Source organism: Gymnodraco acuticeps, unplaced genomic scaffold, assembly GCF_902827175.1.
Source record: "Gymnodraco acuticeps unplaced genomic scaffold, fGymAcu1.1, whole genome shotgun sequence".
Classification (NCBI taxonomy): domain Eukaryota; kingdom Metazoa; phylum Chordata; class Actinopteri; order Perciformes; family Bathydraconidae; genus Gymnodraco; species Gymnodraco acuticeps.
In genome coordinates, this window is record NW_022991381.1 from 887,731 (window position 1) to 915,463 (window position 27,733).

The following is a 27,733-nucleotide window of genomic DNA, read 5'->3' on the forward strand; positions in this document are numbered from 1 at the left end:
GTCTCCTTCACTGTCCTCTATTGTATTTACACTTCTTGCATGCTAGATGATGATGATGATGAAGATGCACCTGTCTCTTTTTAAGCCTCCGATTTGCTTTCTCCAAAACTTGTTGCCAAATCTGTGAAGTCCTTGCATTTCCTGAAGCCAAGAAATGATCACATGACTTGAAGTTATATCTGATTTCAGATGTGGGAAGTTACTAAGTACACTTATTCAAGTACTGTACTTAAATACAATTTTGAGATATTTGTACTTTACTTGACTTTGATGCTACTTAGTACTTCTTCTCCACTACAGTTCAGAGATAAATGGTGTGGAGTAAATCCACAAGCTGCCCTGCAGTCTACAAAGTCATTCAAACTAGCTGCACCTTTACCAGCTTTGAGAACACTTTCATGATCAATCATTATAAAACATATCATATATATTATTATGAAATGGACCAATCTGCACAATGACTACTTTTACTGTCACTACTTTCACTATATTTTGATGAGAATACTTTTCTAATTTTACTTGAGTAACATTTTGAATGCAGGACTTTGACTGTAACAGAGTATTCCTACACAAGATCTGATTTCAAACTCTTTCATAACACCCTGAGGAAGTTTGCAGCTGTGTGTTTCACTCCACTTTGTTGTAAATCAAACTGCAGCAGCTTGACCACAGAGCGTGAACGTTGTGATCAGCTGATTCTGCGCAGTTATCCAGTGTGTGCGCGGGGCACAGAGTGTGCTCAGGGGAGTCTCCCACTGCAGCCAGTTGGCGGAGTTTTGGCACAATTCTGTTGTTCATACCGACGTTAACCCTGTCTGTGCACACGGCGACCAACTCTGTTGTCCGGTGATCTAAGCCTCTGCCTCCTGTAAGCTTCACAGGTCCGTCGGTTTTGTCCTGCTCGCTCAGCTCCAGTTCAGTCAGTCACAGAAAGTCCGAAGAGTTTTAGCAGGGAGCGAAACGGCAACGTAGCTGCTTAATGTCTTTGTTTTTTTGACATGTCTCGTAGTTTACTCCATTGAGTGTTGACAAGAAACACGTGTAGACGACATATGTGTTTTGTTTAGATGTTTTGAGGTATGCAAAGGCGCGTAGTGACACAAGTGACGTTACGCAATTCAGATTTGTGCTGCGCATGCGTACCTGCGTACCAGTTATGTGCACCCTAACTATAAGTGATGGTTTTTTTTGGACGGAAACTATAATTTAATTTGTTTTACTATGTTAAATCTGAATTTACTTTAAAATAAAAGCATCTATTGATTCTGACTTTCTACATCCAACTCACAGGTGTATCATTGTATCATGTATCATCAAAGATCATTCATTTACCCCTTTTTTTGAAGATATAGTCATCTGTTCTGGGAATGTCATTTTCTAACCTGAGACCTGAAAAACAGGCTCAGGGCTTAACAGGTTAATGAAAGCCTAACCTTTCTGGCCAATATTCTCCCTGTTGTTTGCCCTGATGTGTGAACTTTAAAGAACAATTTGACTTGTTCTGGCAAAGGCAACTGGATGGTATCCACCAAAATAAATATGGATCACCCTTGGTTCTTTGTATGTTATTCTTATTCAAGCACATGTATCCAACTGCTTATAGCACAATCAGGTTTATTGCCAAGTAGCTCTACATACACAAGGAATTAGGTTTATTGGGCCACAACACAGAGGCAGCCATCCGCAGCGCCACCTAGTTGTTCACCCATCATATTCATTTGTCATTTGTGTCAAGATGATACGTTTCCCTTATCAATTGCGAGTGATACTTTTATTACATATGACAACAGCAAAAGGACCAAAGGTCATTATAAAAGTTAAATGAACAATCCATGTGAGGTTGATTAATGACAAATTATTTTGTGTGTGTGTGTGTGTGTTTCAGGCGGACATGCACGGCCTCCTGACCTTTGTGCTCATTCCCAGCAATCAGGGAAAACCCCCCCCTGTCAAAGAGTCCGTGGTGAGTGCTCAATCATAAACATCTGAGCAAATGTTTTGATAAAGAACAGATTTAGAAAGTGTTCAAGTGAGGTTTGTAAATGTCTTTTTGGATGTGATCTAAACCCAGTCTCCTTCCCTCCTTCAGGTCCATGTGAAGGCCCATTTTGACTACGACCCCTCAGACGACCCCTATGTGCCGTGCAGAGAGCTGGGCCTGTCCTTCCAGAAGGGGGACATTCTCCACATCATCAGCCAGTCTGACCCCAACTGGTGGCAGGCCTACAGGGACGGAGACGAGGACAACCAGCCGCTAGCCGGACTCGTACCAGGTACTTCCCTCTGTCTGGCCATTTTGTCTTTTGGGTGTTTTACTTGTACAGTGAAGGAAATAAGTATTTGATTCCTTGCAGATGTTGTAAGTTTATCAATCTTCATGTTCTTCTTGAGCAGGGGGCCTTCAGGCGCTGCAGGATTTGATACATTTTGGTGTAGTGCAGCAGTTTTCAAAGTGTGAGGCGTGAGGCTGACAGCGTCAGAAAAAAATAACGAGAAACAGTGAAATCAAGCTAGTTAACTTCAGCTAACTTGATGCGAGCGGCAACATGGATTGATTTTTAGTGAAGTTACCTAAAGTGAGAGAGGAGACAGCGTCTGACAGAAAACGTGTGTCACTTGGGGCGGACTGGTCCTCTGTAGAATCTGGAGAATCACAGAACGGCCGGTCGTCAAGGGCCGGCTCAGTCGAGGCTCCCCCTGTTGACAGTTCACTAGCGCTCCCTTCACCTCCACCTACCTGTGTGAGTGCGGGTTGTCCGTATTGACTTTGATCAAAAGCAAGCACCGGTCAAGGCTGCAGCCAGAGGAGGATCTGCGTTTATTCCCGTCTACATTGCATCCCCGCATCATCCGCCTGTGCGCTCAAAGACACAGACTCATTGTTCCCACTAAAGTAGGGGTGAGTGTAATGAGGAGGCAAAGTTGACGTTCAGTGTGTTGCCGGGAGCATATAAGGATTTATCCACCTTGTTAAAAATGTAAAAAAACATAAAAAGGTTTAAAAAAGTTATTGTTTAATGTTTTAAGGAGGTGACGCTACTCAGCCAATCAAATTGGTGCAGTCAGTGAGTCAGCACGATAGATTGAAACACAGAGACGTGACAAGAGGAGAGAAACAGTCGGAGTCATTTCAAATGGCGTGCTCCAAAAAGAGAAAGGTAGACAGCGAAAACAGAGCATAATGACATGTTCTCTTACTGGACCTCTTTGAAATGCAATTGAATGCCCCTGCATTATAGCAACAACAACAACAATAATAATAATAGCAATAATGATTGGGAGGGGGGGCGCGGCTGTTCTTATGTTCTGTGAGGGGAGGCTCACCTTCCCACACTTTGAAACCCCCTGGTGTCGTGTGTTCCCAATAGTTTTCTTGGTGACTGTGGTCCCAGCTGCCTTGAGATCCAAGTTCCTCCTGTGTAGTTCTGGGCTGACCCCTCACCTTTCTCATGACCATCATACCCCACGGGCCAGATCTTGTGTGGATTCCCAGACCGAGGGCGACTGATGCTCATTTTGTGTTTCTTCTATTTCTGAATAATGGCACCAACAGTGGTCTCCTCCTCACCGAGCTGCTTTCTGGTGGTCTTGTAGCCGATCCCAGCCTTGTGCAGGTCTACAGTCTGGTCCCCAAGGTCCTTAGACAGCTCTTCGGTCTTGCCTATGGTGGAGAGGTTGGAATCTGATTGGTTGATTCTGTGGACAGGTGTCTTTTATTCAGAAAACACGTTGATATTAGGAGTACTTTCTTAAAGGAAGAGGACTTGTGTAACCGGTCTGTGGGAGCCAGAATCCTTGTTGGTTGCAAGGGGATCAAATACTTATTTCCCTCGGTTAAATACAAATACATTTTGATCTTTTATTTAATGTCAATTTCTGGATTTTCTTTCTGATATTCTGTCTCTCATTAGTCAAAATAAACCTACCATTACAATGATACACTGTTCATTTCTTTGTGGGTAAACTTACAAAGTCGGCAAGGGATAAAACACTTATTTCCTCCACTGTAGCATCTTAGTAAAACTCTTGATGGTTGGCTGTGGCACTCCAATACATACTCATGTGATCATACTCTTTATTGCATGATGTGACTGTTTTTTGTATTGATATTCTCTCTTTTTTGACCACAGGGAAGAGTTTCCAGCAGCAAAGAGAAGCCATGAAACAGACCATAGAAGAAGAAAAGGAGCCGGAGAAGTCTGGTATGTTGCTCTACTATTTGCACTTTAGAGTTCCCTGAAGTAAGCATCACAAAGGGGTCCCTCCACAAAAGCATTCATTTATGATACGTAAGCAGCAGGATCATCTCCACATATTAACACCATTTCATGCATTTTTAAGTGTAGACGTATTCACCAGAAGTAGAAAGCTAACGTTAGCTATGAGCAAACTCTATCACGGTTGCATGACTTCGCTAAGCTGAAGGCGGCTAATATTCGGATTCTTGGCGTTTAGTAATTTCTTCAGTTTGTGTTATTTCAGGCTTCTAACCACAAATACTTTCAGAAAACCATTGACTTTGAGGCAAGGCAACTGGAAGTGCTAAAATGCTAACTCATTTCTGGGTTTTATGACTCATTCCTGCACCACTCTATAACCTGATGAATAACTATTTTAGGTTTATAACACTGAATTATAGCATAATGTTTATGGTTTGTCAATGTCCAATTATCCAATGACTTTACTGACAGTACACCAGTATGCACCACAAAGCTATTTTACACCAATATACAGTTGAATGTGTATGTTCCTGCATACATGAAATACAATGGGTCTTGTAGCTTAATGTGTGTGTTTTACGTTGTCGTCTCGTTTACAGGGAAGCTGTGGTGTGCGAAGAAGAACAAGAGGAAGAGAAAGAAGCTGCTTTACAACACCCAAAAGAATGATGGTAGGACTTCCTGTCTTTCTGTCACTCTCAAACATTTCATTAAGTATCATTTGGTACCAATTTCAAAACATGTGCTTATACACTGCAAGTATTCCAGTGACACATCTGCATGGACTGCTAGTGGATGTGAAAGAAAGACAACATTCATGGGAATCACATCTTTGTTCTAGAGGAACATTTTCTAAACAGTGTGGTAGTTCTTATTCTAGTGTCATTCATTAGTTCTATATGATCAATAGACTTTAGTTTGATGGAAAGAAAACAGTACATTCTCTAGAGGTCAACAGAGTGTATATCCAGGAATATTTTGCTTTGCTTATGAAAGAAAGTTGTTCAAAACGTTACCAGTTTGTCTAAATGTAGTTTAAACTACAGTTTTCTGGCTTACATCATGATTAATTTGTGTAATATATGTAATCCCAGTATTTATTTAGTCTTCTTACACTTTTTCCTTTGGACCATATATTTGATTAATTCTGTTCTACTCAATTTGCCAGATGTTGACAACGAGGAGATCCTGACCTATGAGGAGATGGCTCTGTACCACCAGCCGGCCAATAGGAAGCGGCCAATCGCACTGATTGGTCCAGGCAGTTGCGGGCAGGCGGAGCTCAGACAAAAACTGCTCAACAGCCAACCGGAGCGCTTCGCTGGAGCCGTGCCCCGTAAGATTACACACACACACACACACACTCATTTGAAACATGCTTTTGTGTGTGTGGGTATACTGACGTGTGTGTGTGTGTGTGTGTGTGTGTGTGTGTGTGTGTGTGTGTGTGTGTGTGTGTGTGTGTGTGTGTGTGTGTGTGTGTGTGTGTGTGTGTGTGTGTGTGTGTGTGTGTGTGTGTGTGTGTGTGTGTGTGTGTGTGTGTGTGTGTGTGTGTGTGTGTGTGTGTGTGTGTGTGTGTGTGTGTGTGTGTGTGTGTGTGTGTGTGTGTGTGTGTGTGTGTGTGTGTGTGTGTGTGTGTGTGTGTGTGTGTGTCTCAGACACCACTCGGAGCCGGCGGGATGGCGAGCTGGGCGGTCGAGATTATCACTTTGTGTCTCGTCAGACGTTTGAGGCAGAACTGTCAGCAGGTAAGCTCTCATGCTAGGGAAGACACTCTAATATCATGCTGTATATACATGGGTTATTTAATATGACACTCTTTAAATCTTCATGTCTTTTTGGGGATTTCCATTAGCTGCTCTTCCACCACTTACGGCCCGTCCACACAGCGGCGTGCGTTGAAAGCTTCACCATTCACTTTGAATGGGGTGACGTCACTTTTCGCCGAACTGCATTGTGGGAAGTGAAGCGGAGCTTTGCTGGCGTGGCTCGCTGCAAAAGTTGATCAATGTTCAACTTTTGAAGCCTCGGCAGAAGCGTCATCCAATCGAATCATATGCCAGTACAAGCTCTAGCCAATCAAACCGCTGCTTGTGTGTCAGGGGCGGCAGATTCATGTGATTGGTTGTTGGTCGAGTTTCAGACACGCCCGCCGGCTTCAACCCACGCCGCTGTGTGGACGGGCCGTTAAAGTCAGACATACATACTTTACACCAGTGCTTCTCAAAGTGTGGTCCGCGGACCACTGGTGGTCCGTGAGCGCCCCCTAGTGGTCCGTGAGTATATTGATAACATTTCACATTTGAAATAAATACATTTATTTAAGTTTTTCGCACTCTCGCGGGAATATCTCCGCAATGAAACAAGCTTAAGTTTCACTTTCGATTGCATGATATAGCCCAGATAAGCACCTTCATCACACATGTTGCCACTTGTTTGTACAATTTTCAGGCAATTTGTAAAAAACGATGTGTTTTTGGATATTTGTGCAGTTAGGTGGTCCGCGAGTGTTTTTTTATTGGTTAAGTGGTCCTTGGTATGAAAAAGTTTGAGAAACACTGCTTTACACACTCTCATTATTCAAAAATGAAGGATGGAAGAAAAAACTAAAATGATCCTTTTAACCATTATTTATTCCTCACAAATGTATAGCACACCTCCACTGCAAATCAAAAGTAATTGAGGACAAATACAGGTAATCATCTGAAAAGACCTTCAATTATATATTTATCCAACCTGCACTTGATAGAAGTCAATATCAGAGTTTGCTTCTTCCTTTGACACTGAAGCACAAAATCAGCAAAGGGTAGTCAAGCTAAATGATCTGACTCATTCAGAAGCCTAAATATAAGATCACCAAATAATGAGAAGTCCTCAAAGAAAGGTTTGGGAACAACTGGTGTAAACTGAGCACATGAAGTACTCATTCAATAAACACAAAGTTGCAAGGTGCCAGGGACGCCAGAGAAGGGCAGGGCCTTAATGTGTGCGGGTGTTTTAATTCCTCCACCCCAACTTCCTGTGCACTTCCTCAGGCTCCCACCCAATTTCTCTATCACGACATACTCACAAGCTAGAAATACCAGCACCACTGTGTCCATGGTAACAAGCTTACATCAAAAACTAATAAGAGCAGTGACACTAGAGTTAGCAAGAAAACAGCCAAGGGTTCACATGTTTAAGTGTCATTTTTCAACAAGAATGAATATGAAATGTTCCTACATTAAATATATTAGCACATCCATTTGTTTTTTGATTGTTTTCTTTATTATGAAATCAAATGAAGTAACGTAAATTAAAATAAATAAAACCCAGAAATTATTTATATTAACATTACAAACTCAAATGAACACATTGTACTGCAGAAATGTCAAATGTCATAGTGTGAACAAATATATTACTTGAAGAAATGTGATAAATAAAATGTTCCTTCTTGTTTTCACAGGAAAGCTGATTGAGTCTGGAGACTTTGAGAAGAACATGTACGGGACGAGTTCTGACTCAGTGAGGCAGGTCATCAACACTGGGAAGATCTGTGTGCTCTGTCTGCACACACAGGTACACACACACACACACACACACTGATTACACAGGGTGGTGTAGTGATGGTTTTGGTTGAATCCTTATGTATGTTGGTGTGTGTGTTTACAGGCTCTAAAGGTGCTGAGGAGTTCAGACTTAAAGCCTTACATCATCTTCATAGCCCCGCCCTCCCAGGAAAGACTCCGCGCCCTATTGGCTAAAGACAACAAAAACCCAAAGGTGCCTGTCTGACTGTTTACACTTCCTGTTTACACTCAGTCAACACACATATCGCCAGTGTTAATGTGTGTGTGTGTGTGTGTGTGTGTGTGTGTGTGTGTGTGTGTGTGTGTGTGTGTGTGTGTGTGTGTGTGTGTGTGTGTGTGTGTGTGTGTGTGTGTGTGTGTGTGTGTGTGTGTGTGTGTGTGTGTGTGTGTGTGTGTGTGTGTGTGTGTGTGTGTGTGTGTGTGTGTGTGTGTGTGTGTGTGTGTGTGTGTGTGTGTGTGTGTGTGTGTGTGTGTGTGTGTGTGTGTGTGTGTGTGTGTGTGTGTGTGTGTGTGTGTGTGTGTGTGTGTGTGTGTGTTGCAGCCCGAGGAGCTGCGGGACATCATTGAGAAGGCGCGAGAGATGGAGCAGAGCTGCGGACATCTGTTTGACGCCGTCATCGTCAACACGGACCAGGACAAAGCCTTCAACGAGCTGCTGAGACTCATCAACAAACTGGACACTGAGCCACAGTGGGTGCCCTGCTCCTGGCTGCGCTGAGAACACACACGTCATAAAGTGACAATGGAGTACACTTTGATACATTCAACCAACTGGAACCTTAAGCGCTGTGTGGGAGTTACACAGAGTGTCTGTTAAGGGAAACTAATCTGAGATTTTGAGAGTTTCAATGTTATGAGAAAACATATCAGTGGTGGAGAGTCCTAAAACCTGGAAATTAGTTATCATTATAGAACTTGTTCTTACTCATCTCAAAGCTTTTTGAACATGTTTTGGATAGATGTCTGATTTAAGGTCTGTGGTTACCACGAGCTGAATATATTTTTCACGTTTTGTCCTACGACATAAAATACCTCAGTAAACACTCAATTTAAAAACGGCGGTTACTAACAAGTGTTTAAATGAGACGACTAAACGTCATCACACCCAACATTAGCTGCCTTTAGCTTAGCGGTGTTGATGTGAAGTCATGTGACCGTGATGTGGTTTTATAGCCTTAGCGTTTGAGTTCAGAAGATTGCATTTACGAGTAAAACATTATAAAAGTGGTGTTAAAATGTGGAGATTATCCAGCTGAACTAAAAGTGTAAGTATCCTAAACGTGTGATCTTACTTTCTGCAAGTTTCCGAAATCAAATTTTAAAAAATCCCATTGCTTTTTGTCACAGTGCGCTTCCTACAAAAAACACTTTATAGCCTCAGTTCATCTAAATCTCCTCATTACACACATAAAAGCTAATATCTGGAATATTTCTTGTAAATCTACGACTTCATTATATTGCCTTATTTCTAACATTTTTTTTTAGATAAGCTTTTATATAACAATACTTACTTCTCAAAATGTTCTGTTCAAATCTGGTTTATACCATATTGCCAAAAACTACAACAAAAAAACGAGAACTACTTTAAGCTTTCTATCAATATATATATAAGGATTTAAAATGTTAGGATTTTACATTGCATACAGTACATATATTATATTATTACATAATGACTTTTAAAAAAACCTAAATCTCAGATTAGAGTTTGTCTTCGCATTGACTCTAATGACGCTAAATAGCACACAGTCAGCATCCTGTAGAATGTATTAACCAGGCACTGATGATAATACTTCATGCTATATAAACCTTATGTGTATTCACTATCCTTAAAGGGAGAGACCCTCACTGGGGTCTCGCACACACTCATCTTCTAATCATCACACTGTAGTGAGACCAAAACATGGACCTGGAGAATCCTTTCTTCTTGTTTTATTTTAAGAGAGGAATGTGGGGCCTCATCAAAGTTGCATTCTTTTGTCTTGTGACCATTTCAACCATAATAATTCAACATATTTAAACTATAACAGTCCACTTATTTAAACTGTTTGCAGTGCTTAGAATATATGAAATTAAAATCAAATCAATCTTCTTATTTTCTTATTAAGGTCAAATAAACGAGGCCCCTGGTGAGCAATAACTGTGACACTAATTGAAATCACTGAGCCACGGCATTCACTGCTATGAAGAACACACACTCACACACACTCTGTATGAAGCAGTGTATGGACTCCTCTGACTGACTGACTGTTGAACAGACAGCTCTTCACGATTTCCAATGAACACTGAGATAAAGGACACAGCACTTGATATTTTCTCTTTCACTTGTTTCTGACTGACTGTCCCGTCTTATCACATTAAGTAGAGATGACCTCTGACCCTGAGCTGCTGGGTAAAGAAACCGTGAACGTTTTAGTCTTTAGCTGGCACATGATGCTGAATTTATGATATATTTTGTGTGTGCGTGTGAACGAATGTGTGTCTCAAATATGATGACCTGACAAAGTATCACTGTTATCACTGGGTAGAGCATTTATATATTTGTTATATTGAAGATAGGTTTATGAAGTCCAGAATGCACCAATAGGATCGCAGGTCCCACCTTTCGCCATTCGTTAAGGAGGAAGAGGGGGCGGGGCTTCACTGTATTGAATGTAAAGTGAATGGACACCACTTCCTGTTATCAGAAATCCCTTCTCCTGAGTAAATCTGTATGAATATTCACAATGAATAAATAAATAGATGATTGATGAAAAATTACTCGCCTTGTGTATTTTGTTTAAAATTATACTTTTTTCCCTTAAAGTTTCTCTCCACACTCCCCGACCCCCCCCCCCCCCCCCCCCCCCCCCCCCCCCCCCCCCCCCGCCTGACACGCCTCCATTGGATCATTTTCTTACATCTGTAACGTAGTGACATCACAATGTAACACTCGCACTTCTATTGGCAAGTGCTCCTAGGAATTGTACGAGATAGGCTAACAGGTGGGATATCTCTAAGTAGTTGACCAATCACAACGTAGTTGACCAATCACAACAGACTAACCAATCAGAGCAGACTGAGCTCTGGTTTCAGACAGGGTGAAAAGAGGCAGTATTAGAAAAATAAAGAGCTTTTTGAACATGAAATCATGACATGTCACAGGAGAGACACTACATACTAATACCTGAAAATGAGCTGAATACGTCCTCTTTAAATACGTATTCACCACTGTAATGTACATGTAATATATTGTAGTACAATGTGCACATGTCAAGTAAATAACATGTAATGTCATTTCTTATCAGCTGTTTTACATTGACGTTTCGTCACTGTAAAACACGCGGTAGCTCCGTCTACATTTACTGCACTTTATTCCACAGTAGCACTCATTTAAGTGGTACTAAAACATAAGTACCAGTTACTCGGTACTATCCACAATTGTTCCTAATAGAACACCAACACACAGCGAGTGGAGTTGAATAGAGCTGTCCCGTACCATTCAGTTGAAGCATTGCACCATAAATGAGTCTGTGGAAGAGGATTAGGGCTAAAGAATGTTGACATCTGACCAAAAGTGATTTTATGAGATTTAGATCAGAATTCTGAGATTAAAATCAGAAATCTAACTTTTCTCTCACAATTCAGAGATTTTCAGAAAAGTCAGAAATATTGTATTCTCTGAATCCTGAGCTTAATCTAAGAACAAAAACAATTCAAAACGTTTTCCTCGATTTCAACATTGTTTCAAATATGCCCCTAATCCTCTGTGTTACACTGATACTGAGGAGGATTTTCTGCTATGCGTTGTAGTAACGTGAGAGAGCCACACGGCGGCGCTGTTCTGCAGGTTATTGTTGCCATGTGCCATGCTTCAGTTTACTTTCTCAGCTCTACCACTTCACTTTTTAATTTAGTCCAAATATAGCTGCTCCTTTGATTTAGCAACATGTGTGTTTGCTGCATGTTTGGTCTGGTTCTGAACAGGAAGTTGCTAAACCGCTTCTTTCCTGTCTGATCATGCCAAATCAAAGACTGGCTGATTTCCCCTTTAGCCTCACCCTGATACACCCTTCTTTCCTTCACAGCCGACTGCACTGAGATCAGCAGCAAAATCATCTTACTCCACTTACACAGTACATTCTTCTCTATGTAAACTACAATGGCAAGAGGATCATGTTTAAATGCTTTTGGTTTCTTTATAAAAGACTTTACAGAAATTACATTTATCACATAGAAATCAATTGTTGTCAGTGACAATACGTTACATTTTGCTCTAAGGGAAGTCCCCTAAGGCTAAAAGACCTGGAAGTGGTCCTACAGTAATCCTTCATTTTATTTGTATTCTATGAATCCCTTCCCAGTCTGCTCCGATTGGTCAACTGCTTAGAGATGTCCCGCCCATTAGTTTATCATCTACAATTTGTAGGAACCTAACCAATAACAGCTTACATTATGATGTCACTATGTTACTACAGTAAGCAAAGGAGTGTGGGGGAGAGAAACCCCCTCTGGAGGGAACACAGGGATTTTAGCCTTTGCAGACCATTTACATGCACTAAAACCTATAAAACACTACAAGAGAGGGAAACCCCCAAAAAGCATAATAGACCCCCTTGAAGTTAACTTTGTATAAACTCGCCTTTAATATTTATATTACACAGATGCCACCTCTTTCTTTCTGCATTGTAATTTCACTCTGATCCTCAATCACTTCTAATCTTATTTTGTGCACAGGCCATCTCCAAAATATGATATCTTAATTCTGAGTCCTCTATTCCTTTTAACCAAAGGATAAATAGGGAACAAAGAAAACATAGTCAATCTTATTACTAGTGCTTTCATTATAGCAAAACCAGTGTAGCTCAATATATTACTTGTGTAAAATAGTCCACTAATTTCAGGGTACCAAAAAAAAAGTTTTCTATTTCAGGATCTTCTTCAAGATGTTAATTATCGTATTGCTTTTGTGCTCTTTGGCTCGCGACAGAAGGCGGTGACGTAAGACTGAGAATAAAAAATGAAACTGCGCAGTAATTGGCTGATTTACCAAATAAGGGCGGGGACTACACTTTTACAGCAGCCGATTGGTCTATTGTGTTGTCATTCATCCCTTTCGTTCCTTTTGTCGCACGGTCAGGTTGATGGAGAGAAAGGAGGGTATAGAGCGATAGAGGGACGTGGTGGAGATGTAACAAACAACGGAAACAACTATTTTAACGTTTTATGTTTATCTATCGTGTATTTAAGTTTTATCCACTTTCTTTACTTTTCTTAACTTATTTCACGGCCGTTTTTGTCGATTTACGTTCCGAGTCGTGTATCCTTGGCAACGCGAACTACTGTCCCGAGAAGTTTGGATCAAGTGTTACACCTTCAACCGGAAAATAAACTGGATATTTACCCGCCGAACTAACGGAACTGACTCCGGTGTGCATATGGAAGCATTTCAAACAGTTTGGATTCAAATTCAACGTATTTGATTTTAAACCCAGTGTTTTGGGAAACAGGACAGCGCGAGACAATAGTGGCGAGAGAGGGAGCTCGTGCAGGGGGGAATCGATGCCTCGCGGGGGCTTTGTTCTACCGCGAGCCTTCTGCTGAGACCGACTGATGGCCGCTGGATTTATGAATATTTACTGATTAATTAACGGAGTGAAAAGCCTTTGGAACAACATGGACGTGACTCTGTCCGAGTTACTGTCCACTTTCATGCAGTCTCCGCTGGTGGTGTGGGTGAGTGGGAGCAGCACGCACACACGCACACACAAACACTTGCTGACCTCTGACTCTTTTTAACTTTCTCTGATGTCTTTCTCTCAGTTCGGCTACATTTCTTTAAAACTACAATACTGTAGTAGAAACACAACTTTGCCCTCCATTTTACCATGCTGCAGGAGCTTGCATTATTAACCCATTGAGAGACACTGTTCTGACCGGTACATTACAGTACCAGGGAAAGTACTTTCAGAGTCAAAACAGAGTCACTACATGATGTTTTTCCTCACTGGTTACAGATGCTGTTTCTTTGTCCTTCTATCATATTTTGCCCAAATAATGATGACCAAGAGCCTCTCCTATAGTCGGCATGTCCAAGTGTGATACTGTCAACATATGAATCAGAGCAAACATTACTGCAGCTAATTGAAGAAAACTAGCATAGCTTCAAACTGGGACTGAGCTATCCATTGCTCCAAACTAATGGAAACTCGACCTAGAGTAATGTAGCAACAGTTAACCCATTTGCAAACAGAAATGTGTCACTTTTTATGGATATATTCATTTACAGGCAGAGAAACTCCCTCTGGAGGGAACACAGGGATTTGATCCTTTGCACAGCATTTACATGCACACACACCTACAGAACACACTGCAGGGAAGGGAGACCCCAACAAGCAGAATAGGGCTTCTTCAAATGTGAAGTTAACAGCATTTCACTTTCAGTATAGCTCTTAAAGAAGGGTTCCCACTTTGAACACAATGTTGATGCTCTGTTGGCGCCCCTTAACTTGTTCTTTGCAAGGATGCATTCAAATGTTTAAATGAAGCTCCTCTAAAGACAAATAAGTGTGTTTTTAGTGCCAAATATCCGCCTCTTCTCACTACTGCTCGGCACTCCAGCAAGGAGGCATGTTCATACTTCAACAGACTGTAACTCTGGAAGACACTCAGTTAAACGAACAAGTTCTTATCATGACCCTGGCTCCAAAATGGAGGAAGAATATTGATATCACGGCTGCAGAAAGTCTACCCTCCTCTCCTGTTGCATACTTGAAAGTGAAACCCACCTGTTTCTTGGCCAGTTTAAAACCCCCCAAAAAACCTTTTCTCTTCTATATGTAGCACTAAGAAATGCTTGGCCTATTGGGAGCTGATGTCCTTGCAGGGTTCTTGCTTCTGTGTGTTGGTTCCTTCTTGGTTGAATGCACTTAATGCAAGAGCCTCAGCTAAATGTAACAGCTATTGTAATGATCTGGAAACTCAGTATTTGGTACGATGTCATCAAGCATTTCAAGTCAAAAGGGAAACATTGAAAAGACGTGTGGTGTAGTAACTTGTTTCTGTGTGTGTAGGTGCGGACGCTGGGCCCTCTGGGTTCCTGTGAAGACGCGGGCTCAGAGGAGCAGGTGAACATGTTCATGGAGCTGGTGGACGGCGTCTTCCTGCACAAGATCATGACACACATGTAAGTAACCTCACAGTGAGGGGTCCACATTTTATTTGCATGAGACAGTGAAAGAAGTTCTGTGATGTGTATCTGGCCTGGGTATATGAACGGTAATCAGCTAATCCAGTATTTCCTGTGTGTGTGTGTGGCCGAGCATTACTATACTTGTGGGGACCTAAATCTGTCTACACAGTCACGTGTGGGGACTCGCCTCCCTTATGGGGACATAATGGAGGTCCCCATGAGGAGAATCGTTCATTTTAGGGTGAAGACTTGGTTAGGATTAGGGTTAGGGTTAGGCATGTGTTGGTTATGGTTAAGGTTAGGATAAGTCTCCAGGAAATGCATGTAAGTCAATGTGATGTCCCCTGAAGTGATGTATGGTATGTGTGTGTGTGTGTGTGACCACATCCTGACTCGCTGGTTTCAGGTTGTAAATGTCACAGCCAGATGTGCTGCTGAAGTCTGCATAAAGAACATCACATTATAAGAGAGAGCCTAGTTAGATCATTAACAGTGCCTTTAGAACTGACCCGCTGTCAGTTTGTACTTTGGCTCAGGAAGTGCACAGTAGCAGACAGGTAGTACAGCGGAACTGTTGACATCTTGCCATGATGACACATACGTACATATAAATGATAAATCAATTCATTTATAAGCGCTTAATTCAGTCTTTACTACTCCTTAAAGTGCATTTACATACAAATCAGCATTCATACCCATGCATACAGAGGCAGGCTACCATGCCTCCTGTTCAAGGAAGCTAACATTCATTAGGTAACATTAAGTATCTTGCCCATCACAAGCTGAAAAATATTTGCGTTTCTGTCAAGGCTGACAAATATTATTTTCCTTTCATTCTTTATAAATTGGAGCGACACATTTGGGCACTAAGTCTGTCCCGACTGATAATAACGGCATCTAAATCTCCTCCCACCAGACGGCCCTCTGTCCCCAGTCACCCCACATGTTCATATATCAGTTATTGTCTTCGGAAACAATGATAATCACCCTATTGTTCTCCTGGCAATGAATGTAGGCTGGGGGGGTGGGGTCCATTAGGACTGTCGGAGGGGTTTATTGGAAAGTGGGTTACGGGCGAGGAGGCAAGGGTGGAGAGCCAGAAGGAATAATAAAGGAAGCCAGGCAGAGAAGCAGTAAGCTGTCTGAACTATCTTCATTCTGAGTCACACTGAAACAGGCTGAAGTTGAAGTGTTAGTCAACATAGTGTAACTGAAATGAGGGGAGCTGGCATCTGAAATGGATGTGCTGAAATACTTAAAGGTGTCATTTGAGTACAATGAATAAGCTTTTGATGACCTCAAAGTGAAGTTGAAGTATCTGTAAGTGCTGTTTAAACTGTGAAAGTCAAGAAAGAACTTACTCTAACTTGAAGTCAAAGATTGATGTTTTGGCTGAAGTAGAGCTGGAACACACTGTGTATTTCAATGTGTGTGGAATTGTGATTATGTTTTTGTCCAAATGTTAAATGCTAAGACCTGAAAGGGCAAGTGATATTTAAAGTGTGAGCTCTGACATGGTTCAAGGGTCCATTTTAATACAAGTGCAGAGTGATGTTGAAGTGCTGTTTCCTTACATTTCTGTCTTAACCACTGAACCAGATGAAACCTGGCAAATAATAAAAGCCGAGCTCATTCAAAGGAGAATAGATGAAACCATGTGAAATGTCAGTCTGTAACCCTATTATTGTTTGTAGCCTTTATTTAACCAGGTGAAAGCCCATTGAGATCAAAAGATCTCTTTTTCAAGGGTGACCTGCAGGACATTAGTTACACATGTAACGTAAAAACAACAGAACAACAATAAGGATGACAAACAACATAATGTACAGGGTACAGTTTACAAACTCTATTTACAGAGACAGGTACCATGAGTATCAAACAGCATGTCACCCAGCTGAGTTTTAAAATGATGCAGGGGAACCAAAGTGCTCAGTTTTAAACATGTTTGCAGACTGTTCCAATTTAGTGGAGCTGCACAACTAAAAGCTTTCTTCCCTAAGACAGTCCTAGCACTTGGCACATTTAATAAAACAACATCATGAGATCTCAGGCAATATGTACTTTCAATTCGTCGAGAGATCAGAGAGCAGATATAAAAAGGTAGTTTACCCAACATGGCATATTGTTCAGTTACTGTTTTAATAAACCTATTAGTAGATGAAGTATTTTATTTAGCTTCATTTCAGTGAGCAAAGTGCATTTTCCAGGAGCTCAGATGGTAAGGATCCCTTCTGAATGCAAAATGGAAGTTTGTTTTCCAGCCTCTGTGTTCTTATTTTCATCCCCATGAGGCAGCAGACTGACTCCATGACAGTAGGTCAGCCAGACAGCGTCACCCCCCCCGTTCAAATGCAAATCAGTCTGGCCCAGGCTGGCGTGTGTCGGGTATAAATCCTAATCCAACACAATAGTAACCCTGCATTTGGGACGTGTGTGTGCGTATGTGTGTGTAATATGATCTTTGTCTTAAGTAGCACCAATTTACATAAATCTAAGTGCTCCTGTAATGTGTTTGTGTCTCCATAGTGACCCCAGCCCCACCAATCAGAGACTGACCAAGAATGTGAACAATGACGTGTCGCTCCGCCTCTACAACCTGACCGTTCTCACCAGACACATCAGGACGTACTACCAGGTATGCTAACACAAGAGCTCGCAAACTACGGCAGCACTTATAGGTTATTTGTAACCAAATCTCTCTCAGAGGGGCGTGGGGAGGGGCTCTTTATTTTCATCTAGAGCAGAGGTGCCCAGTACCTCGACCGCGGGCAATGCTGGTAGATCGCAAGTCATTCATAAAAAATAAAATCCAGCTCCGTTAAAATAGACAAAACAGGTTTTGATCCCTCCTCCCTTGGCCTCCCTGCCACTTCATTCAGGAGTTTACTTGATTGACAGAAAAAGCGACCTATCGCTTTCCAGTCTGTTAACCCAGAATGCAAAGCGATACAAAATCAGTCAAGTGCCGGGAAAACTCAAATTAAGTTAAAGAGACAAACAACAAAATGAGTGCGGGACCGAGCAAGAAGCTAAAGACAAACCACTTCCACCCAGAATGGGAGGAAGAATATTTTGTTGTGATGTCACATTCAAAGGTTATTTGCCTTATTTGTAAAGCAAGCGTCGCTCTGCCAAAGAAAGGTAACGTGGAGAGGCATTATCGGAGTGTTCACAAGGCATAGCCAGCGACTTTCCCTCCGAGTAGCGAGTTGAGAAAGAGAAAGGTCATGTATTATTGCTACACAAACATTATCTCGCAGTCTTAGTGTCGCCAACTCCTTTCTAACATGCAAAAAAAAAAAAGCGTCAATAGGCGCACTCACACTGCAGTACTTTCCCCACAAAGGTTCATGAGAACTTAGTTCATGAGAACTCTTTAGTTCTCATGAACTAAGTTCAGATCGCGTTCACACCGGAATAAGTCCCTGGGGGTGGATTAGGCAAATGAAGCCGCTGACGTCACTTGTTCTTCTTCTGCTTTGGGTTTACTGGCAGGCCGCAAGCCACTTCAAGGCGTATACTGCCGCCCAAAGTCCCCGGCCGGAAGTCCCCGGAGTTGGGGACTGGCTTCAGTAGAAGCTGCTGGGACTCCCAGCAGCTTCTACTGAAGCCTTCCGAGTAAATCGCCAGAACGCCGACACCTCCTCATCTCCACCGCTCCCATGTTTTATTTTGTGTTGCCATAAGTTAGTCTCTCTGCGTTTCTGCGCTGGGCTAATGCTAATGCTAATAATGCTAATGCGAGGATAATAAAATGGCGGCTTCACAACACTTTTTGGGAGTTTTGCGGGGCGTGGTTTGCAATCCGCCCAGCCAATCAGAAATATAGCTCCTTTCTCACAAAAGAGCCGCTCGAAAGTTCCTGCTCTCTAGCAGGGACTTTCGAGGGGGTAAAAAGGTTCACATGAACTAATTTTAGTACCGGCTCTTTTTGGTGTGAACGCGATAAAAGAGTTCTCATGAACTAAGTTCGCATGAACCTTTGTGGGAAAAGTACAGCGGTGTGAATGCGCCTTATGGTCGGTGTATTTTCGATATTTCCAATCCAGACGAGATCTCTCTCCCGTGCGAGGGGGCGGGGCAGTTTACACACACACACGGCTGCTACATGCAGCAACCATGGCAGCAAAACACGGCGGGGATGGCGGAGAGAAGCGCTCCAAGGCAGCGGCGCCGGATTCCATTCAGAAGTGGGGGGGCCAAAAAGTGCGTGTGTATGTGACATAGCCTACTTGCCAACCTTCCCCGATTTTCGCGGAGACTCCCGTTTTCCTCCCGGGGTCATATTTATCCCGCATTTCTCCCGATTTCTGACTAAATCTGATTTGTTTCATTCTAACATAACGCACCAAATGTTACTGTTTCCACTCGGACTTCAATACAGCTACACCATTGTTTGGTTTCCATGGTAACGTGTCTCTTTAGTATCGCGAGCAAATGAAAGTCTGATGCGGCTTTCACACCAGCGCTTTTCCCTTTCTAGCTCCGAGCTAGAGCTTTTCTGGTTCAGCTCCGGTTTCCCTTTTCTGCTCCCGCTCTGTTCACACCGCCCAGCACCCAACTGGTGCTGCCGCTGCTGCGTCATGACGTCACCGTTTACATCGCTGATTTGCTCCCCAACGGCATTACGGCGCTCACAACAACAACGGGGAACTGTGTCGGGTCGATGATCGTGTTGCTTTTAATCACACGAAGCCAGAATAAATTGAATAACGACTTCTCCAACCTTATACTTGCTCCAGAGTGCCGTGGTTCATTGTTTATTAATGTGTTTCTGCAGCATTTACCGACCGCTGCAGTGTTGGCTGCTCTTCCACGGGAGTTTATTCTCCTCTGTTAGATCCCGGTTAGCTCACACGGCTCTAAAGTATTCACTGTCCGACTCACACAAGCAGCTGATACATATCCCCAGTTCCCCTTAGCCTAAGTGAATGTGTGTCAGTCTGAATTGACGCTGTTTGGTATCACAACGCTGTTATGAAAGTTTCTCTGGTATAAAATGGGTGTGATGTTAGCATAGCAACCGAAAGCTAAACTGACTACTTGCTATTGCTGTCCTATTGTGGCATAAACCGTTTTCTACAGGCACATTTTACCGGCCTATTTTTATTATGATTCTACTTGTGATAGTCGGACACGACAACCTGTGCAGCCCATGTATTGATTCCATCCGATAGCTGCTATAATACAAAACAACACGTCTGTCCCTCTCCACAATGATCAATAACAGTGAACGGATGGTCAAAGTAAGGTACAAATAAACAGAATCACACGAAGCCTGGTTAGTGTTGCCTGACTTTATAAAGTGTGTTTATAAGCACTACTGCTTGTAGGCAGGCATGACGAGACTCTTCAGTCGACCCATGTTCAGGGGAGGTGGGTTTAGTTTCCTGCACGCCTCGACGTAAGAGAGACGTAAGCGACGCCACCTCTTAGCTCCGAAGCTCTTGCCTCTAGACCGACCATTTTTTTGGAGCTGGAAGTGAACCGGATTCCGGAGCTAAGAGCCGGCGCCGCTGCGGTGTGAACAGGAAAAACCGGCGCTTTTCAGGCTCCAGCTCCGAGCCGGAGCTGAAAAAGCGCTGGTGTGAAAGGGGCATGAGAGGGTCTTCAGGAGGAAGATAGTCAGAGAAAACAGAACAAGAATGGACAACTCAACCCTCTGCTCACTCCTTTCCTGTAAATTAAACTATAGGCTACAGACCAGCCCACACATATGACAGCGCAGTTGCTCATTCCATCTATTATTTTTTCCAGTTATTAACTCGGTATTTACAAAGCTGTCATCTCCACATTTGGAGAAAGTTACAAGCCGTTTGACAGCAGCACATCTGCATATTTCACAGAAGGCTCGTTTAGTGGTTTTGCAAAGAATTAACCACTCTCTGTTTTTTGTACATTCTGCATTGAAGTACCTTCTCTTTGCCCAAATAAGCTTTTATTGGCCCGTCACAATGTCCCGACAACAAACCCCATGCAGTCTGAACCAGCCTGTTTCGGTTCAACGATGCCGGCGGCGGCGGTTTTGACAGCCTCTGCGGCCGCAGAGCTGCTGCTGGGGTTCATCTGGCTGCGCTGGTTCTATGGTTGAAGGACCAGGCTCCGAGAGTGTGGATGTCAGGGATGTGACATTCAAGTTGTTGAATTTCAGCTTAGTTTGACTGTATTTAGTTTCTTATGCGCCGGTTCTTCTGACATGTTTGCAAGTTTATCTATCTAGGTTAACGGCTGACACACACTGAACAACGTACACACATAACGTAACAAATAAACACATCTAAGCTTTGTTATTGGTTGTAATGTACATGGATACATTTGAATGGTGTGATAATGTCCTATTTGGTTGGATTAAAATGTACATATTCTTCCTGTTATGTCTGCCTGCTGTATTTTACCTAATGCAAAGTGACCTGGTCCATCGAAATCAGTCGCATTGATCCGAAGACACATTAGTTGTATACACTGTTGGAAAGAGGAGATTCCTAGCTTTCTAATGATATCAGGATTGTTTTTGTACTATATTAAGCAAAATATGTCACATTATATAATGACTGTCACCGAGTCATCATTTTGAGAAAAAGGCCTTTAAAGTTTCCTCTTCTCTGGATCGATCTGATTGATTATTAGCGGAGCAAATGTTAATGTCAAGTTACTCCGTTCTCCGCTTGTAATTATGCCGTTAAGCTTCAAAGCTGTATTTATCATCTGAATTTGCCGAAACAAGTTTAATATTCTGAAAGCCAAGACTTTGTTTATTTGAAATCAGATGATAACAAACTGTAACGGACCCTGCGGTGTTATCTATGATTACTATGCCTAACGGCCCGTCCACACTACAGCGTCGACAGCTTCAATCTGCCCATTCACTTTGAATGGGGTGACGTCACGTTGCCTTGCTTTTTCGCCGAACTGAATTGTGGGTAGCATAGCGGTCCGTCTCCGCCGGAGTAGCCAGCGCCAGCCAATCAAATCCCGTTTCGGAAAATCTGACAGCTCAAGCCGTAGTCAATCAACCGCGTCTAAGCTGGGAGAGATATCCCGCCGTTCATTTCTATATTTCAAAAAAAGATGGAGGAGAAACTAATTATCGCCGTAGCGAATCACCCGGTTTTGTATGACCAGACCCTCTTCACCTACCGGGATACAAACCGGAGGAACCAGGCATGGAGGGAGGTGGCAGAAGACAGTGGGTGAAACTGTAGGTTTTTCGCCTGTTTGGGGGAGTTTATATATATATTGCTCCCATAAAATCCCCGGGGGTTTTTGCTTTGTATGTCGGGAGCGGGAGATTCATGTGATTGGTTGTTGGTCGCGTTGCTTGAATAAAATCCCCAAGCTTCAGACACGCCCAGCTCCAAGCTTTTTTTGAAGCTGTAGTGTGGACGCTCCGTTACATTCATGATGTCAGCGGAGGGAGGGGAAGCGGCGCTGTGTTCTGCTGCGAAAATGTGGGGCAGGGCCGTAAAGTGGGGGGGCCAATGGCCCCCTGGCCCCCCCGCTTCCGGCGCCCTTGCTCCAAGGTGTGGTTAAATGTTACCCGTCTTGGGGTGGACAATGCTCGTTGCCTAGAGTGTTTAGCATGTAAGGGCGGTAACGCGAGCAATGTGTCTAAACATTTAGCAAAAGTGCTCCACATCCAGACGGAGGAATGCACCGGGTTCGACTGTCTTTCTAGTAGCTCTGTAGCCCCATCCACGAGTAACGTTTCCACGTCAGGTGTTATGTATGCTAGCAGCAACACACGGAGTTAACTCCATGATACAAACATGGGTTAATGATTAGAGGTAACTGAGTTACTCTTTATTTGGTTAAAGTTTCAGCTATTCTGTTTACAGTTCTGTCATCAGATTATTTAATACGATTTGTTAAAACACTGTTGTTTCTTTTGATGTGAAATATTATTTATTTTATTTAAATAAAAAGCAATGTTAATTTTGTTCACAATTTGTAAAGTTAATTTAAATATATATGTATTTTTGAATCAAGTATTCATCTGTATTGTCTTCATTGTTAGTTTCCACATGCCTAAAACAACCTCAAGCTAAATCTAAAAGTTGATGGCTAAATAAGAGCGCTTGAGAAATTGTGCAAGGCGTACAGTAATAGTCCGAATAGTCGATTAATCGTTTCATTAATCGATAGATTAATCGGTTATCAAATGAGTCGTTTGTTGCAGCCCTATTGTAGTTATCCCATGTATAAATAAAACGTGTTATTCAGCAACCCTTGCAATTTGGGATTTTATTTTTGGTTGGTAGACCTCGGTGAGCTGGTCATTTCAAAAGTAGCTCACCAGCCAAACAAGTGTGGGCACCCCTGCTGTAGAGTAACAGACAGAGAATCAGCACTTTAGAAACAGGGCTGAAACAGAGGGGATTATGGGATGCTGCAATGATCTGTTTGGTGTTTGGAGCCAAACACTTCAGAGACATGTTTTGTATATATCTGAGACCTATAATATATTGAGGAAAAACAGTGTAATTGGGGACCTTTACGCAAACACACATTTATGATACTTACTCTTTTGTTTAATGGCTGAGTCTCCACATATAATCAACACTTTCAGATTTTAAGCGTCTATGCAACTGCCAGAAGTAACAATCTAACATTAGGCTTTAAAAGAACCACATCACCACCAACGCTAAGCTAAAGGTAGCTAATGGTGGGTGTGATGGAGGTTAAGAATATGGACAGGCCCTGCAGACACACATTCACAAACATTCCTGAACCACATACAGTGTTTTTTAGATAGAACACATCAGTATGGATCTAACTCTAACCAACTGCCCGATCATTTTCTAGTCCACTTGCTTGACTACCAATAATCAGATCAATGCCAGCAGGAAGTCACACAGTGTGCCCTGCAAAAGTCATGCTCAGTGTGAAGTGCTTTGATATAACAATTTGCTAAAAAACGCTTTACTGCTATACTTTTTCTTTCATTGTCCAAACATTTTTAATTTCCTGTTTCCTATAGGTCTGTATGTTGCATCTTTATAAAGGAATGCTGTGTTCACCTTAGCTTTACGCAGCGTCCACACGGCGGCGTGTGCGTTGAAGCCGGTGGGCGTGTCTGAAACTCGACCAACAACCAATCACATGAATCTCCCGCCCCGGACACACAAGCACGCGGTTTGATTGGCTAGAGCTTGTACTGGCATATGATTTGATTGGCTGACGCTTCCGTCGAAGCTTCAAAAGTAGAACTTTTCTCAACTTTTGAAGCGAGCAAAGCGAAGCGACAGAACCACAATGCAGTTCGGCAAAGCGTGACGTCACCCCATTTAAAGTGAATGGGGAGAAGCGTTGAAGCTTCAACGCACGCCGCCGTGTGGACGGGCCGTTATGGTGGGAACAGTCAAATTCATTCTAATACTGGATTTGATTGCACTGGAAAAAAAGAGTCCTAAGAAACGATAAGATTTGGGGGAAGTATGACCAAACTTCCATCCCATATTTTCCCCATTTCAACTGATTGAGCACTGAATAGATTAGAGCGGTTCCCAACCCCCTAGTGGTCCGCGGAGGCATTGCAAGTGGGCCGCCAAATAATTTCATTATTATTATTTTTATAATTGTTTTGTACAGGCTAAAGACACAAACATTGACATAACAATAACATATAGGAGATGACATTCCCACCTCAGACAACAACAACAACAACAAAACAAAAACAGAAGAAATAAAGATAGTCAGTCAGTGAAGTCAGTCACTTCAACATTTCACAAACTAAAATAGGTTGACATGACAACCAAATACCACCAAAAAAACAACATGGCATATTTATTGTTCCTTTAATCCCACTCTTCGTTAGAGCTCATTATTTCCCATTTCATGGCTGTTGAGACACCCTTTGATTTTTTGTAGCAATAATAATTGTATTTTTAATCTTCTCCTCAAACACCTTGAATTAAGATTACTCCTTGATTGACTTTAAAAAATATGTATTTTAGCCAGAAGAATAGTTGGATTTATTAACTGTGTGCGGTCTTCATCTAAAAGCCCAAATAAAATATTAAAGGGTGTAAATGTAAATTCAATATTTGCTGCCAAATAATTAGCAAAACGTTATAATTTTTGTGGAAACATTTTCATTATTAAGATTGTTTTTTATTTTAACCTCTTTTCCTTTCTCTTTCTTGATCCTCCTTAGCAAAGGTCATTACAGTCCTCGACAGCGGTCTGTTCTACTGCATTAACAATGTGTCACATGTTCTGAATGGACCAATCAGAACTTTATTTAGCCTCCGTATTGTATATGGTGGCGGGCCGCAAACATTTGATTCTTAAGTGAGCCCTGAGTTGAAAAAGGTTGGGAACCGCTGCATTAGATTACAAAACAGGCATAAAACAACAAATGTCTCTGTTGACTTGAATGAGGGGTTACCGAGACCCCAGACAAACTTTGAGAATCCAGGAAGTTTTCCCGTATAATATCGTAGTAGCTTACTAAAAAAAAAAAGTATCATCATCTAATCATGTTTTTCCCCCAATAAATGCAATAGCCGTAGTGAGATAACTTCAACAGACCATTTGTGGTGTTACATGTTACTTAACGTAACATTGTAGTTGTCCGACCTAGACCCACGGGAAAGTTTATATAATCCAGAAAATGTTTCTATATTGTATCTTAGTACACTCCCATCACTGTGTGGCGTTGGAGAGAGGAAGTGTGTTTTGGTCAACAGGACATGTCTGCACGCTGTGTGTATGCACAACACAAGCACAGAGGATTTATGCCTCTGAACAAGGAGCTGTGATTTGCTTCATCCTAAATGTTTACAAAAAATGTCAAACCAGGGTTAAATCTGTAGTTCAATTAAAGGTGGGGTAGGTCATTTTGTAGAAACCAGCTCGAGTGCGCTAGAATTTGAAAATACACAACCGGAACAAATCTGCCCCTTCCTTACAGAGCCCCTCCTCCAACACACACGAACGCACACATGACCAATGAGGGCACGAGATAAGTTTGTGCACAGATGGAAGGCTGACAGGCAGGTAGGCCATCCAGTTACTTTAGCCTCAGATGATTGGTCGTGCTTTTTACAGCGCTACGGCTGTATTTATTGTCAAAGTGTTTCATATATTCATTGCTATCGGGATGTTAAGAGCATTCCATGGAAATTGATGGAATATAACAAAAAGTGTTTCTGAAATAAATGACATACCCCACCTTTTAAGGTGAGGGTGCGTTTGTTTTAGGCAAGGCAAGTTTATGTATATAGTACCTTTCAACACAAGGCAATTCAAAGTACTTTACAAAAAAAGGTATTTTAGTCACCTCTTATGGCGTAGTTCCACTTTGCACATATGTCAGTGTGTTGGTTGTCTAGTGGTTATACACGAACCTTTTTCCCGTTTGTAAGCCATCTTTTTGCCAAACACCTGATCTCAACGATGAACAACAACTTTATGCTATCCTACTTATTGTAAGTCGCGTTGGATAAAAGCGTCAGCCAAATGTAATGCAATGTACTCGGACAAAGCTGACTGCAATGACTAACCAGCATCTTTTTGTTATTATTTTGACGCTCCTCCAGAATACCTTTTTTCGTCCCACAAAGGAGAAATGTACATTGTTACAGCAAGTAAAGGGCCAAAGGTAGCTTAAATAATTAAGAAGTACATTTAAAGTAGAAATTACACAATTTTCAAAGTGGCTTAAATGTTGATGCTTAAAAACATTTTAGGCTTCATTTGAAAACCCCCATTGGAAGCTTAAAATACAAAAAAGCCCCTAGTTTTACAATGAGCTTACTCACTCTGTTGCCATCTAATTGGTGCTGCTTATGAGACATCTTTGTCAATCGCTATATATAGGCTCACAACAATTTGGTAAACACTGGCTTGACATTTGACCAAATCTTTGAGAAAGTCTGCAGTAGTTCGACTGAATAAGGGTAGTCATAAAAGTGTATAATGGTAGCCCTCCTTTCACACTTCTGAGGGACTCTGCCTTCACTATTTGACTGGCTTGGCATCTTGCCGATAAATGGAAACATGCTTGACCTCTATCATTTGAAGGATGGACTAAGGAACTCTTAGCTTGGGAAAACAAATTGAGAGCTATCTTAAACCCTTTGGTAGACTATGGAAACATTTTCAAAATAATGTAAACGTTTGCCCGGGTCTAGGACAATACATAGTAGTTGGTGTTTAAATTGTAGATTATTTGACAGTGTGTCCCTCTAAGACGTAGAGTGGAGCAGGAATGATTCCTAAACCTGAAAACTAGTTAGCATTTGACCACTTTTAGACTCCAACGTCTTGGAGTACATTTCTTCTGGTTATATTCACAAAATAACATCTGGGGTTAACACAAGTTTATGAGATGATCACGTTTTTTGCTACAAAATAAAATACGTCGGTTAATATTCCACTGGTAATTGTCGGAAGCTTCTGTGAGTCGTAAAAACAGAGTTACCAACAAGTGGTTAAATGAGTGTACTGAACGTCATCAGGGTGAACATTAGCCGCCTTTAGCCTAGCAGTGATGTAAAGTCATGCCAGCGTGATGTAGTTCCTTCAAAGCCGTTAGCAATGTACTTCTGCCGATAGCACTTGTGCCGTTAATATTTGGAGATTATCCTCCTGAACAAACGTGTAATCATAAAAGTGTGTTTGCCACAGATCTCAACTCCCACAATATTCCAAAATCCAATGGAAAAATCCCATTGCGACCTTGTCAAGAAAGCCCTTGCAATGCTAATTTCTGGGTTTGTCTACAAAATCTGTCATAACTGCACCAGTCTATTGGCCTTATGTATTGTAGCCAC

The 27,733-nt window shown here is 42.0% G+C and overlaps 2 protein-coding genes across 5 annotated transcripts in view; both read left to right on the top strand.

Moving 5' to 3' along the window:
- LOC117563109 (MAGUK p55 subfamily member 5-A-like) overlaps window positions 1-10,546 on the top strand; it is a 56,750-nt gene extending 46,204 nt beyond the window's left edge. For all 4 annotated transcript variants that reach the window (XM_034241274.1, XM_034241275.1, XM_034241277.1 and 1 more), the window contains exons 9-17: window positions 1,886-1,963; window positions 2,090-2,273; window positions 4,131-4,202; window positions 4,820-4,891; window positions 5,389-5,556; window positions 5,879-5,968; window positions 7,666-7,778; window positions 7,872-7,982; window positions 8,331-10,546. In XM_034241274.1, coding sequence (XP_034097165.1) covers window positions 1,886-1,963; window positions 2,090-2,273; window positions 4,131-4,202; window positions 4,820-4,891; window positions 5,389-5,556; window positions 5,879-5,968; window positions 7,666-7,778; window positions 7,872-7,982; window positions 8,331-8,507 — 1,065 coding nt within the window. In that variant the 3' untranslated portion in view covers window positions 8,508-10,546. The remainder of the gene's footprint in view (window positions 1-1,885; window positions 1,964-2,089; window positions 2,274-4,130; window positions 4,203-4,819; window positions 4,892-5,388; window positions 5,557-5,878; window positions 5,969-7,665; window positions 7,779-7,871; window positions 7,983-8,330) is intronic.
- Window positions 10,547-12,898: 2,352 nt separating this feature from the next.
- ccdc88c (coiled-coil domain containing 88C) overlaps window positions 12,899-27,733 on the top strand; it is a gene marked incomplete at its 3' end in the record, with an annotated part of 32,878 nt that continues 18,043 nt past the window's right edge. Inside the window, 3 exon segments of the mRNA XM_034241267.1 lie at window positions 12,899-13,501; window positions 14,839-14,951; window positions 17,484-17,592. Coding sequence (XP_034097158.1) covers window positions 13,442-13,501; window positions 14,839-14,951; window positions 17,484-17,592 — 282 coding nt within the window.